At 38.6% G+C, this 13,579-nt stretch overlaps 2 protein-coding genes across 2 annotated transcripts; both read right to left on the bottom strand.

Moving 5' to 3' along the window:
• Positions 1-317: 317 nt before the first annotated feature.
• On the bottom strand, positions 318-2,130 carry LOC133122630 (zinc finger protein 664-like). Its single transcript, XM_061232710.1, has one exon. It carries the CDS (start codon positions 1,916-1,918, stop codon positions 461-463), a length of 1,458 nt encoding a protein of 485 aa, XP_061088694.1. The 5' UTR covers positions 1,919-2,130; the 3' UTR covers positions 318-460.
• A 192-nt stretch (positions 2,131-2,322) lies between these two features.
• Positions 2,323-8,419, bottom strand: LOC133121433 (zinc finger protein 271-like). The gene is made up of 4 exons (XM_061230596.1): positions 8,286-8,419; positions 5,906-7,309; positions 4,626-5,653; positions 2,323-2,361 (listed from the first exon to the last, which is right to left on the bottom strand). The coding sequence occupies exons 1-4, from the start codon at positions 8,302-8,304 to the stop codon at positions 2,323-2,325; spliced, it is 2,490 nt and encodes an 829-aa protein (XP_061086580.1). The 5' UTR covers positions 8,305-8,419.
• Positions 8,420-13,579: the final 5,160 nt, after the last annotated feature.

The raw sequence follows: 13,579 nt of genomic DNA, 5'->3' as shown, positions 1-13,579 counted from the left end.
TTGTATGAATTCTCAGGTGACAATCAATTAAATCACTTGCACTCAAAAAGTACATCTCACAGAGTACAAGGTGCAGCCGGTAAGGTACACGACTGGGACACACAAGGTCGATGGTTCTAATCCCAGTGTAGCCCAATAAGATCTGCACAGCCGTTGGGCCCTTGAGCAAGGCCCTTAACCCTGCATTGCTCCAGGGGTGGATCGTCTCCTGCTTAGTCTAAACAACTGTATATCGCTCTGGATAAGAGCGTCTCCCAAATACCAGTAATGTAATGTAATGTAAAATACAAACATTTGTGACAATACCACACTGTACACAGGTAGGGGTTTTCACTGGTATATGAAATTAAATCGTAAATTTCAGATTTAGTGTACATTTCATGCACATACCACACTTGCCAAACAGAGTATATCTGTACTACTATGATAGAGGTTTCTTAGGTCAGAAGTCAGAACATTTCTAGGGCTTTTCACCATTATGAAGGCTCTGGTGTCTTCTTAAATAAAATCTTCTGGAAAAGCACTTCCCACATTGAGAACATTTGAGGGGCTTTTCATGAATTCTGTGGTGCATATTTAAGTTAGATTTTGTGGAAAAGCACTTCCCACACCAAGAACATTTGTAGGGCTTTTCACCTGTGTGAATTGTCTTGTGGTAATGCAATGCACTTAACTGGGTAAAACACCTACCACACTGAGAACATTTGCAGGGTTTTTCACCTGTATGAAGTCTTTGGTGCATAATTAAATGAGACATTTGGGAAAAGCACATCCCACAGTGAATACATTTGTATGGCTTTTCACCCGTATGAATTCTCAAGTGTGTATTTAAAGAGGATTTTTGATTAAAACACTTTTCACACTCTGTACACTTGTATGGCTTTTCACCTGTATGGATTCTCTCATGGCAATTCAAATCAGATATTCTGGAAAAGGACTTCCCACATTGAGAACATTTGTAGGGCTTTTCACCGGTATGAATAATCTGGTGGATATTTAAATGAGATATTGTGGAAAAACACTTCCCACACTGTGAACATGTGTAGGGCTTTTCATCTAAATGAATTTGCTTGTGGCGATTTAAATTCGATATGTGGGAAAAGCCCTTCCCACACTGAGAACATTTGTAGGGCTTTTCACCTGTATGAATTCTCTGGTGTTTATTTAAAGAAGCTTTGTCAAGAAAACACTTCTCACACCGTGTACACTTGAATGGCTTTTCACCTGAATGAATTCTCAGGTGTGTATGTAAATACCATTTTGTTTTAAAAGATTTCTCACACTGAGTACACTTGTATGGTTTTTCATCTGTATGAATTCTCTGGTGGCTATTTAAATGAGATATCTTGGAAAAGGACTTCAGACACTGAGAACATTTGTAGGGCTTTTCACCTGTATGGATTCTGAGGTGTGTATTTAAATCTTTTTTTGTATCAAAACACTTCTCACACTGTGTACACATGTTCAGCTTTTTAACTCTTTTATGAATTATCAGGTGTTTATTTAAACCAGATTTGGTATGAAGGCACTTCTTGCACTGTGTGCATTTGTAGGGCTTTTCACCTGTATGAATTGCCTGTTTATTCCTATGAATTTCCTTCTGTTGAATGATTTTGGGGCTTTTTGGGGGGTTTGTGCTTGAATTAACTGTGTTGGGTTCAATGATCACATTTGCCCTTGGACAATTTATACGTTTGTCACCACTGTCTGTACTCTCCTGGACAATATTGGTCTGATTTTTCTTATTCTTGTCACGGTAATGATTTAAGTCCACATATTTGGTCGGCAGATCATGAATTTCTTCTTTTTTATAGTTTGGAATCGGCCCTCCTGCACATTGCCATGGTTCAGCACCAGCTCCATTCATCCCAGTGTTCATGAGATCACTCACTAAACTTTCACTGGATTCACACTTCATTTGATCAGATTCAGTATGAACACACAAAATATCCTGAAAGTCACTGATGTGTTCTGCCTTATGGTATCCTCCATCTTCAGCCTCTGTTTTGATTTGGTCAGGATGCAGATGGGTTTCATATCCCAGCTCTGTAAAGTCTAGGCTCTCCGTCTTAATAAGATCCCCAGTGTGGGTGGAGTCCAGAACAGCTTCTGTTTTTACCACTGATGTGTGTGTGTGGTGTACATCACTGACCCCGGAGCCAGGAGAGAGAAAGCAAGAGCAAGGAAAATAAAAAAAGAGCAGAAAAAGAAGAAAAACAAGCCCTCAGAGCCTGACAATAAATGTAACTCTGGGAATAGATGTTAAGAAGACTGATAGAAGTTGATATAGCAATGCGTTGATTTCTCTAATTTCACCAACGCTTAAAGCTGGGGTAGGTGATCTTTGGGCATGAGCAGAATCTGGGCAAAAGAAAGATTTTAAATGTATACAGCGACAAAAAACACAGCCCATCCTCTCCAGTCAGGTAAGCCCGCTCAGAGCTGCCTTCATTGGATATTAGCTACCGGGACCCATGAAAAACGGAAGTCCCTGAAAATCTGTCTTGGGAAAGTCACAGCTGTCAGATATTTTCCCAGTGAAGAGTTTTACCAAAATAAATAGCCTAATAAATAAATCCAACTTTAATACACACCATAATGACTCCATTCAATGGAGCCTGCAGCCATTAAAAGGTTTGCACACTAATATTTGTATATTACAGTGAAATGGATACTTCAGAATGTCCAGTAATTCTGTTAGATTCCTGTATTCAGTTATAAAATATATATTTACCCTGGTTTAACACCCACATATTGACCATAATTTGCATGTGTATCTATGATTTTCCCAATTTGGATAAAATTACTTGAAAAAATGTTTAGACAAATTCTAAATATTCAAGATGATTAAAACAATGTCACACCAAAACTGAATCAAATGTATTTATTGCACAATTAGTCTCATGGGTTATGCAACAGGAATTAACTTATATTCACAAGGAGTGGGACACTGTGAATTTACAAATGTACACGGCATAAAGGCCTTGGGTTGTGCACCATGTAAAATTATTTCAGAATGTCACAATTCATATTGAACACTGAATAACGGCGGTCTAAGAAAATACATATCCTATGAGGCCAGTAGTGTCAAATTAATTTTCATTTTTGGCAATACATCTTACAATTTTTCTGTCAACAGTATAAGCAAGTAGCTTTCACATTGGGTCTTTCAAAATTACACCGGTGTCAATTTCATCATCAAAAAATATCACCCCTAAATAAATTGCGAATTACATTTTACATGGAATGAAATACTTAAAAAAACAAAAGCAAAACAGAAGTCACAAACACTCATTATAAAAAGATCAATAGCATCTCAGTTTGTCCAAGTCATTGAGCCATTTCATTTCAGATGTCTCAACCAAATATGATCAGAAAGGCTATCAGAACGACTTTAAACATCGCTGCAGCAAGCACTGCAAAACGGTTGGCTCACCACCTTTTATTCACTACTTGAACTGTCAATAACCACCCACAAAATACAATGGAGGACGGTTTGCCTGAAAACCTGTGTAAAGACTCAATACATTTTCGGTTTCCTAAGAAATTTGGACATTCCAAACACTTCCTACACAACATTACATTACATTAAATGATTGGCATTTGTCAGACGCTCTTATCCAGAGCAACGACTAAGCAGGAGACAATCCTCCCCTGGAGCAATGCAGGGTTAAGGGCCTTGCTCAAGGGCAGTTCAGTTCTGTGCAGATCTTATTGTGGCTACACTGGGATTCGAACCACCGACCTTGCCGGTCCCAGTCATTTACCTTAACAACTACACTACAGGCCGCCACACAACATAACAGATTCTTTCATAAAACCCTTCCCAGGATACACGCATGTCTCAGACTATTCAGTCTGTTTTGCCACGAAAGGAGATTTCTTCAAATGTAGACAGTACATTTGAAACACTTTTTACCAGTGAGAATTCTCAGGTGGCAATCGTGTGGTAAAGGGAATGTTGTCAAAAGGCACTTTCCACACCAAGTACTTGTATTGTGGAAATTTTACTCGTTCCATTGGGAGAACGCTGCACACTGTAAACATCTGTTGGGATTAGTTTCAGCTGCCTCAATACTCTGGCATGAGTTAAATTATCTTTTCCAGTAAAACACATCTAGCACCACACTGTAGGAGTTTTCAGTGGTGTGAAGCATATTCCATGAATTAATGCACTTTTTCTGGGAAAAGCACTTCCATTACATTACATTACATTACATTACATTACATTATTGGCATTTGGCAGACGCTCTTACCCAGAGCGACATACAGTTGATTAGACTAAGCAGGAGACAATCCTCCGCTGGAGCAATGCAGGGTTAAGGGCCTTGCTCAAGGGCCCAACGGCTGTGCGGATGTTATTGTGGCTACACCGGGAATCGAACCACCGACCTTGCGTGTCCCAGTCATTTACCTTAATCACTACGCTATAGGCCGCCCTACGCGCCTACTTCCCACAATAAACACATTTGTAGGGCTATTCACCTGTATGAATTACCAGGTGGCTACTTCAGTGAGCGACTTGGGAGAATAATTTAACAGAATAACTACGTTTGGAGGAGATTACATGGTAGGAATTCCCAGGTGTGCATTTAAATTATATTTTGTAAGAAAACACTTCTCACATTGGGCACACTTATAGGTCCTATACCTGTATGAATTCTCAGGTGTTTACTTAAATCAGATGTTCTCAGAAAACACTTCTGACACTGTGGACACTTTTTTTCACCTGTATGAATTTTTAGGTGTGCATTCAAATGATATTTTGTGACAAAACGCTTCTCACACTGGGTACACTTGTAGGGTTTTTCACCTGTATGAATTGTCAGGTGTGCATTTAAATGAGATTTTGTATGAAAACTCTTCTCACACTGTGTACACTTGTAGGGTTTTTCACCTGTATGAAATCTCAGGTGTGTATTTAAATTTGATTTTGTAAGAAAACTCTTCTCACACTGGGGACACTTGTAGGGTTTTTCACCTGTATGAATTTTCAGGTGTTTATATAAATAAGATTTTGTAGAAAAACTCTTCTCACACTGTGTACACTTGTAGGGTTTTTCACCTGTATGAATTTTCAGGTGTGTATATAAATTAGATTTTGTAGGAAAACTCTTCTCACACTGGGTACACTTGTAGGGTTTTTCACCTGTATGAATTGTCAGGTGTGTATTTAAATCGGATTTTCGAAGAAAACACTTTTCACACTGGGTACACTTGTAGGATTTTTCACCTGTATGAATTGTCAGGTGTTCATTCAAATCGGATTTTCGAAGAAAACACTTTTCACACTGTGTACACTTGTAGGGTTTTTCACCTGTATGAATTCTCAGGTGTGTATTTAAATGAGATTTTGTATGAAAACTCTTCTCACACTGTGTACACTTGTAGGGTTTTTCACCCGTATGAAATCTCAGGTGTGTATTTAAATGAGATTTTGTATGAAAACTCTTCTCACACTGTGTACACTTGTAGGGTTTTTCACCTGTATGAAATCTCAGGTGTGTATTTAAATTTGATTTTGTAAGAAAACTCTTCTCACACTGGGGACACTTGTAGGGTTTTTCACCTGTATGAATTTTCAGGTGTTTATATAAATAAGATTTTGTAGAAAAACTCTTCTCACACTGTGTACACTTGTAGGGTTTTTCACCTGTATGAATTTTCAGGTGTGTATATAAATTAGATTTTGTATGAAAACTCTTCTCACACTGTGTACACTTGTAGGATTTTTCACCTGTATGAATTTTCAGGTGTTTATTCAAATAGTATTTTCGACGAAAACACTTTTCACACCGTGCACACTTGTATGGCCTTTCAGCTGTATGAAATACCTGGTGCCTACTTAAATATGATTTGCTATGAAAACATTCCTGACACTGTGTACACTTGTAGGGTTTTTCACCTGTATGAATTCTCAGGTGTGTATTTAAATTAGATTTTGTATGAAAACTCTTCTCACACTGGGTACACTTGTAGGGTTTTTCACCTGTATGAATTTTCAGGTGTTTATTCAAATCGTATTTTCGACGAAAACACTTTTCACACTGTGCACACTTGTATGGCCTTTCACCTGTATGAATAATCTGGTGCTTTTTTAATTTTGAATTTGTATAAAAACTCTTCTCACACTGGGTACACTTGTGGGGTTTTTCAACTGTATGAATTCTCAGGTGCGTATATAAATTAGATTTTGTAGGAAAACTCTTCTCACACTGGGTACACTTGTAGGATTTTTCACCTGTATGAATTTTCAGGTGTTCTTTCAAATCGTATTTTCGACGAAAACACTTTTCACACTGCGCACACTTGTATGGCCTTTCAGCTGTATGAATAAGCTGGTGCTTCTTTAAAATAGATTTTGTATGAAAACTCTTCTCACACTGGGTACACTTGTAGGGTTTTTCACCTGTATGAATTCTCAGGTGTGTATTTAAATTAGATTTTGTAGCAAAACACTTCTCACACTGGGTACACTTGTAGGGTTTTTCACCTGTATGAATTCTCAGGTGTGTATTTAAACAAGTTGTTGAATCAAAACTCTCACACTGTGAACACTTGTACGGCTGTTTACCTACATGAGTTCTCAAGTGGTTATGTAAATCACATTTTCTATGAAAACCCTTCTCACAGTGTGTGCACTTGTATGGCTTTTCATCATTATGAATCATCCTGTGCTTACTTAAATCAGATTTTGTTTTCTCAAACTGTGAACACTGGCATGCCATTTCACCTGGATCAATTTCACATTCATATGTATGAATATTCTTAGTTTGCATAAGTAAATTCAAAAGGCTTGGGTTATTAACTTTGTGATCAACACAAGCTCCAGTCATCACAGGGTTCATGAGATCACTCACTAAACTTTCACTGGATTCACACTTCAATTCATCAACACATTCAATAACATGCAGGTCACTGATGTGTTCTGCCTGAAGGTATCCTCCATCTTCAGTCTCTGTTTTGATTTGGTCAGGATGCAGATGGGTTTCATATCCCAGCTCTGTAAAGTCTAGGCTCTCTGTCTTAATAAGATCCCCAGTGTGGGTGGAGCCCAGATCAGCTTCTGTTTTTATCACTGATGTGTGTGTGTGGTGTACATCACTGACCCCGCTGTGTGCACTAACACACTCTGGCTCCAGTGTGTTGAGTCCTGGTGCAGCACACTCTGTCTCTGACTCCAGTCCACTGAGTTCCTCTTCTTTCAGTCTGATCCTGTGCTGCTCAGTGAGCTCTGGTAGTGTTGTCTCGGTGTCCTGTCTCAGACAGACTCCTGCCTGCATCATACTGCAGGTGTGCAGAACTGCAGCTAGTGGGAGGAAACGGGTGGAAGGGATAACGCATTCATCAACACGGTCCTGCTGCACATTCTTTCACACAAGAAAGACCAGCACTTTTATGATCTAGAGAGGTCAGGCTTGTCCAGTGTTGCAGCATTAATGACCTGCAGCCTAATTTCATACAGATTATGAATATCAATGTTGAAAAATATTATCTTGAAATAACCGAAAGGACACAACTGAATTGATTTCAAGATACAGTACTGTGCAGAAGTCTTAGGCACCCTAGACTTTACCATATATATATATTTTTTTTTGTGTGTGAGTTAGTCTTAAAAATGAGATTTCCAAATATTCATTTTCCAAGAGATTGAATTTTACAGAGACATTTTTGTACTTAATTTTAAAAAGCTACATGTTACTGTAAGCAATTGACTACTTTTTACAAAAGAACTTGATCAAGACTGTCCGAGATCAGAAGCAAGGAGCCAACCAAAGTCTGCAGAACAACTGTGGCAAGTTCTCCAACATGCTTGGAACGCACGCGCGCACATCAACAGAACGCAGGGCTTTGCTTGTTTGAGTGAGCAGAGACCAAATTAACAGATTATTTTGTTTATGGTTATGGTTAATTTAAACATTAAACATGTTTTTGGAGTTCAGTAATATTTAAAGCATATGCAAAGTATAAATGTGGAATTAATGTATTCATTGTCCTTCTTTTACACTATAAACGGACTCGACACAAGTAGAGACTTTTCGTGGAAAATAAAGACACATTATGTAGCGACATTTTAACTCATTGAAATGTTAGTGATCATAAGCAATTTAACGTTGGATCCGTAAGAACTTTTCAAACTTCTACAATGCTAAAATAATGTTTACAATCACGTGCGACCAACGAAAGACATTGTGCTCGTAAAAGGGAAAACGCTTTAAAGCTACCAAACAAAGCGAATCGAAGAACTCCAAAATCATCAAAATTGTGGGAAGAAAAAACCTTACCACTTTTCGGCGATGACATAATTACTTCAGCTCAGTCGTTTGTTTAACGAGATGTAGCCTATATTACACAGAAATAGAATTTTCGGTGGCGAATCGCACGTGCATGTTAAAGCTTCGTGAATCAGATCGCAAACGATAAGAACTCAACAGCGGAGGTCGAATCAACGGAAGCTAACCCAAACAAATATTGAACTTCCGGTGCAGGGATAGAAACGAGCGTCAAAGTAAAAGCTCATTTTACGTTCTTTAACTCCCCCTTGTTGACAAGTGAGATTTTAGTTGCCATAAGAATTCTTCTGACTGGGCCCAAGGCTCATTCCAATCACTTACTATTATTTAAAAAATTATTGGCCCAAACCTCAAAATCGATCGAGGACCACCATCTTTTAGGACATTCCAACACGTTAAATGTTCTTTCTAGGAGCTAGAAGCAGAAGTTAAGAACTCACATTTTTTCCTATGAGCAAGGAAACATCAGCGCATCCTTTGTGGAAGTATTTTTTTGGAAAGCTTGACATATAGATGATTGGGTTGCGGATCCACCTCTCCCCATCTGCCACATCTGTTTGAAGGAGTAAGGACATTTCATTTGGCTAATTAGCATTTTCTGGATTTCCCCTTCTTCATTTATTTTTCTTGCCTGTATTTGTAGCTTCTCCTGATGGCTGGAGCCAGGAGAGAGAAAGCAAGAGCAAGGAAAATAAAAAAAGAGCAGAAAAAGAAGAAAAACAAGCCCTCAGAGCCTGACAATAAATGTAACTCTGGGAATAGATGTTAAGAAGACTGATAGAAGTTGATATAGCAATGCGTTGATTTCTCTAAATTCACCAACGCTTAAAGCTGGGGTAGGTGATCTTTGGGCATGAGCAGAATCTGGGCAAAAGAAAGATTTTAAATGTATACAGCGACAAAAAACACAGCCCATCCTCTCCAGTCAGGTAAGCCCGCTCAGAGCTGCCTTCATTGGATATTAGCTACCGGGACCCATGAAAAACGTGGTCAATGGTAAATGGTCGGCATTTATATAGCGCCTTCATCCAAAGCGCTGTACAATCGATGCTTCTCATTCACCCATTCATACACACACTCACACACCAAGGGCGATTGGTTGCCGTGCAAGGCAAGGCAACCCTCCGACTGCCAGACGACTGCTCTTACTGCCTGAGCCATGTCGCCCCTATATTTTTAATACACACCATAATAACTCCATTCAATGGTGCCTGCAGCCATTAAAAGGTTTGCACACTAATATTTGTATATTACAGTGAAATGGATACTTCAGAATATCCAGTAATTCTGTTAGATTCCTGTATTCAGTTATAAAATATTTATTTACCCTGGTTTAACACCCACATCTTGACCATAATTTGCATGTGTATCTATGATTTTCCCAATTTGGATAAAATTACTTGAAAAAATGTTTAGACAAATTCTAAATATTCAAGATGATTAAAACAATGTCACACCAAAACTGAATCAAATGTATTTATTGCACAATTAGTCTCATGGGTTATGCAACAGGAATGAACTCATATTCACAAGGAGTGGGACACTGAATTTACAAATGTACAAGGCATAAAGGCCTTGGGATGTGCACCATGTAAAATTATTTCAGAATGTCACAATTCATATTGAACACTGAATAACGGCGGTCTAAGAAAATACATATCCTATGAGGCCGGTAGTGTCAAATTAATTTTCATTTTTGGCAATACATCTTACAATTTTTCTGTCAACAGTATATGCAAATAGCTTTCACATTGGGTCTTTCAAAATTACACCGGTGTCAATTTCATCATCAAAAAATATCACCCCTAAATAAATTGCGAATTACATTTTACACGGAATGAAATACTTAAAACAAAAAAAACAAAAGCAAAACAGAAGTCACAAACACTCATTATAAAAAGATCAATAGCATCTCAGTTTGTCCAAGTCATTGAGCCATTTCATTTCAGATGTGTTCACCAAATATGATCAGAAAGGCTATCAGAACAACTTTAAACATCGCTGCACAAGCACTGGCTCACCACCTTTTATTCACTACTTGAACTGTCAATAACCACCCACAAAATACAATGGAGGACGGTTTGTCTTAAAACCTGTGTAAAGACTTAATACATTTTCGGTTTCCTAAGAAATTTGGACATTTCAAACACTTGCTACACAACATTACATTACATTAACTTACTGGCATTTGGCAGACGCTCTTATCCAGAACAACGGCTAAGCAGGAGACAATCCTCCCCTGGAGCAATGCAGGGTTAAGGGCCTTGCTCAAGGGCAGTTCAGTTCTGTGCAGATCTTATTGTGGCTACACTAGGATTCGAACCACCGACCTTGCCGGTCCCAGTCATTTACCTTAACCACTACACTACAGGCCGCCACACAACGTAACAGATTCTTTCATAAAACCCTTCCCAGGATACACGCATGTCTCAGACTATTCAGTCTGTTTTGCCATGAAAGGAGATTTCTTCAAATGTAGACAGTACATTTGAAACACTTTTTACCAGTGAGAATTCTCAGGTGGCAATTGTGTGGTAAAGGGAATGTTGTAAAAAGCACTTTCCACACCAAGTACTTGTATTGTGGCAATTCAACTCATTCCATTAGGAGAACGCCGCACACTGTAAACATCTGTTAGGATTAGTTTCAGCTGCCTCAATACCCTGGCATGAGTTAAATGATCTTTTCCAGTAAAACACATCTAGTACCACACTGTAGGAGTTTTCAGTGGTGTGAAGCATCTTGCGTGAAATAATGCACTTTTTCTGGGAAAAGCACAATTCCCAGGTGGCTACTTCAGTGAGCTACCTGGGAAAATAATTATACACAGTAACTAAATTTGGAGATTATGAATTTAAATGCATTGAAATTATATTTTGTATGAAAACACTTCTCACATTGTGCACGCTTGTAGGTCCTATACCTGTATGAATTCTCAGGTGTGTTTTTAAATTATGTGTTGTATGAAAAGACTTCTTGCACTGTATACACTTGTATGGTTTTTCACCAGTATGAATTCTCAGGTGTGTATTTAAATCATATTTTCGATTAAAAGACTTCTCACACTGTGCACACTTGTATGGTTTTTCACCTGTATGAATTCTCAGGTGCGTATTTAAATCAGATTTTCGATTAAAAGACTTCTCACACTGTGTACACTTGTTTGGTTTTTCACCTCTATGATTTCTTAGGTGTGTATTTAAATTGGTTTTTGTATGAAAAGACTTTTCACACAGTGTACACTTGTATGGTTTTTCACCTCTATGAATTCTTAGGTGTGTATTTAAATTGGAAGTTGTATGAAAAGACTTCTCACACACTGTACACTTGTAAGGTTTTTCACCTCTATGAAATCTCAGGTGTGTATTTAAATGAGATTTTATATGAAAACTCTTCTCACACTGTGCACACTTGTATGGTTTTTCACCTGTATGAAATCTCAGGTGTGTATTTAAATGAGATTTTGTGTGAAAACTCTTTTCACACTGCATACACTTGTATGGCTTTTCACCTGTATGAATTCTCAGGTGTGTTTTTAAATTATATGTTGTATAAAAAGACTTCTCACACTGTGCACACTTGTATGGTTTTTCACCTGTATGAATTCTCAGGTGTCTTTTTAAATCAGATTTTCCATGAAAAGACTTCTCACAGTGTGCACACTTATATGGCTTTTCATCAGTATGAATTATTAGGTGGCTATTTAAATTTGATGTAGTGTCAAAGCACTTCTCACACGTAGTACACTTGTATGCTTTTTCACTTGGATGAATTTCATATTCGTTTGTATGAATTTTCTTCTTTAGTAAAGGCTTTAAATTCAAAAGGCTTTGGTCATAACTTGAATAAAATATCTGACAATTTAAATGTTGGCTGCTTCCATTAGCCTTTTTGTGTGCAATTCTGGCCTGATTATTCTCATCGATTACAGTCTGCTGATCACCAACTTCTTTTTTACAGTTTGGGTTTGGCTCTCCTGCACATTGCCATGGTTCAGCCTGATCTTTGTGATCAACACCAGCTCCATCCATCACAGTGTTCATGAGATCACTCACTAAACTTTCACTGGATTCACACTTTATTTTATCAGATTTCATATAAAAATCCTGCAAGTCACTGATGTGTTCTGCCTTCAGGTATCCTCCATCTTCAGCCTCTGTTTTGATTTGGTCAGGATGCAGATGGGTCACATATCCCAGCTCTGTCCTTTCAGGGCTCTCCGTCTTAATAAGATCCCCAGTGTGGGTGGAGCCCAGATCAGCTTCTGTTTTTATCACTGATGTGTGTGTGTGGTGTACATCGCTGACCCCGCTGTGTGCTGTAACACACTCTGGCTCCAGTGTGCTGAGTCCTGGTGCAGCACACTCTGTCTCTGAGTCCAGTCCACTGAGTTCCTCTTCTTTCAGTCTGATCCTGTGCTGCTCAGTGAGCTCTGGTAGTGTTGTCTCAGTGTCCTGTCTCAGACAGACTCCAGCCTGCATCATACTGCTGCTCAAAGGTGTGCAGAAGTGCAGCTCCTGGAGGGAAACAGGGGAAGGGATTTAGCCTGAATCACACAGGTCCTTCTGCAGCAGCTTTCACATTCGTTTTCACTAGAATTGTTTTTAAAATTATTATTATTATTATTATTTTTTACAATCTAGAATGGTTAGTCTTATCCAGTATTACAGCATTAATTCATGCACACACTGCAGCCTAATTTCATACAGATTATCAAAGTCAATGCAAGTGAATTTATTTCAACACTTATTGTTGGGAAAATGTGACACAGCAGATTAGGATACAGGCATGCTCAGAACTACCAAAATATGTCAAAAAATAAATAAATAAAATAAAATAAAGAACACAACAGAATGTACATAGATAATTTTTTTTTTTTTTTTTTTAATACGGCACATTAAGAAAAATTCAGCGCTTTTACACACACACTGTGTCTTACACATCGATAGAAAGCACAGTGATGGTTTCAGCAGAGAACAAATCCATCCATCCATCCATCCATCCATCCATCCATCCATTATCTGAACCCGCTTATCCTGAACAGGGTCGCAGGGGGGCTGGAGCCTATCCCAGCATACATTGGGCGAAAGGCAGGAATACACCCTGGACGGGTCGCCAGTCCATCACAGGGCACACACACCATTCACTCACACACTCATACCTACGGGCAATTTAGACTCTCCAATCAGCCTAACATGCATGTCTTTGGACTGTGGGAGGAAACCGGAGTACCCGGAGGAAACCCACGCAGACACGGGGAGAACATGCAAACTCCGCACAGAGAG

The sequence above is a fragment of the Conger conger genome, chromosome 2 (genome assembly GCF_963514075.1).
Source record: "Conger conger chromosome 2, fConCon1.1, whole genome shotgun sequence".
Taxonomy (NCBI): Eukaryota; Metazoa; Chordata; class Actinopteri; order Anguilliformes; family Congridae; genus Conger; species Conger conger.
This window is presented reverse-complemented; position numbering and strand designations above follow the sequence as displayed.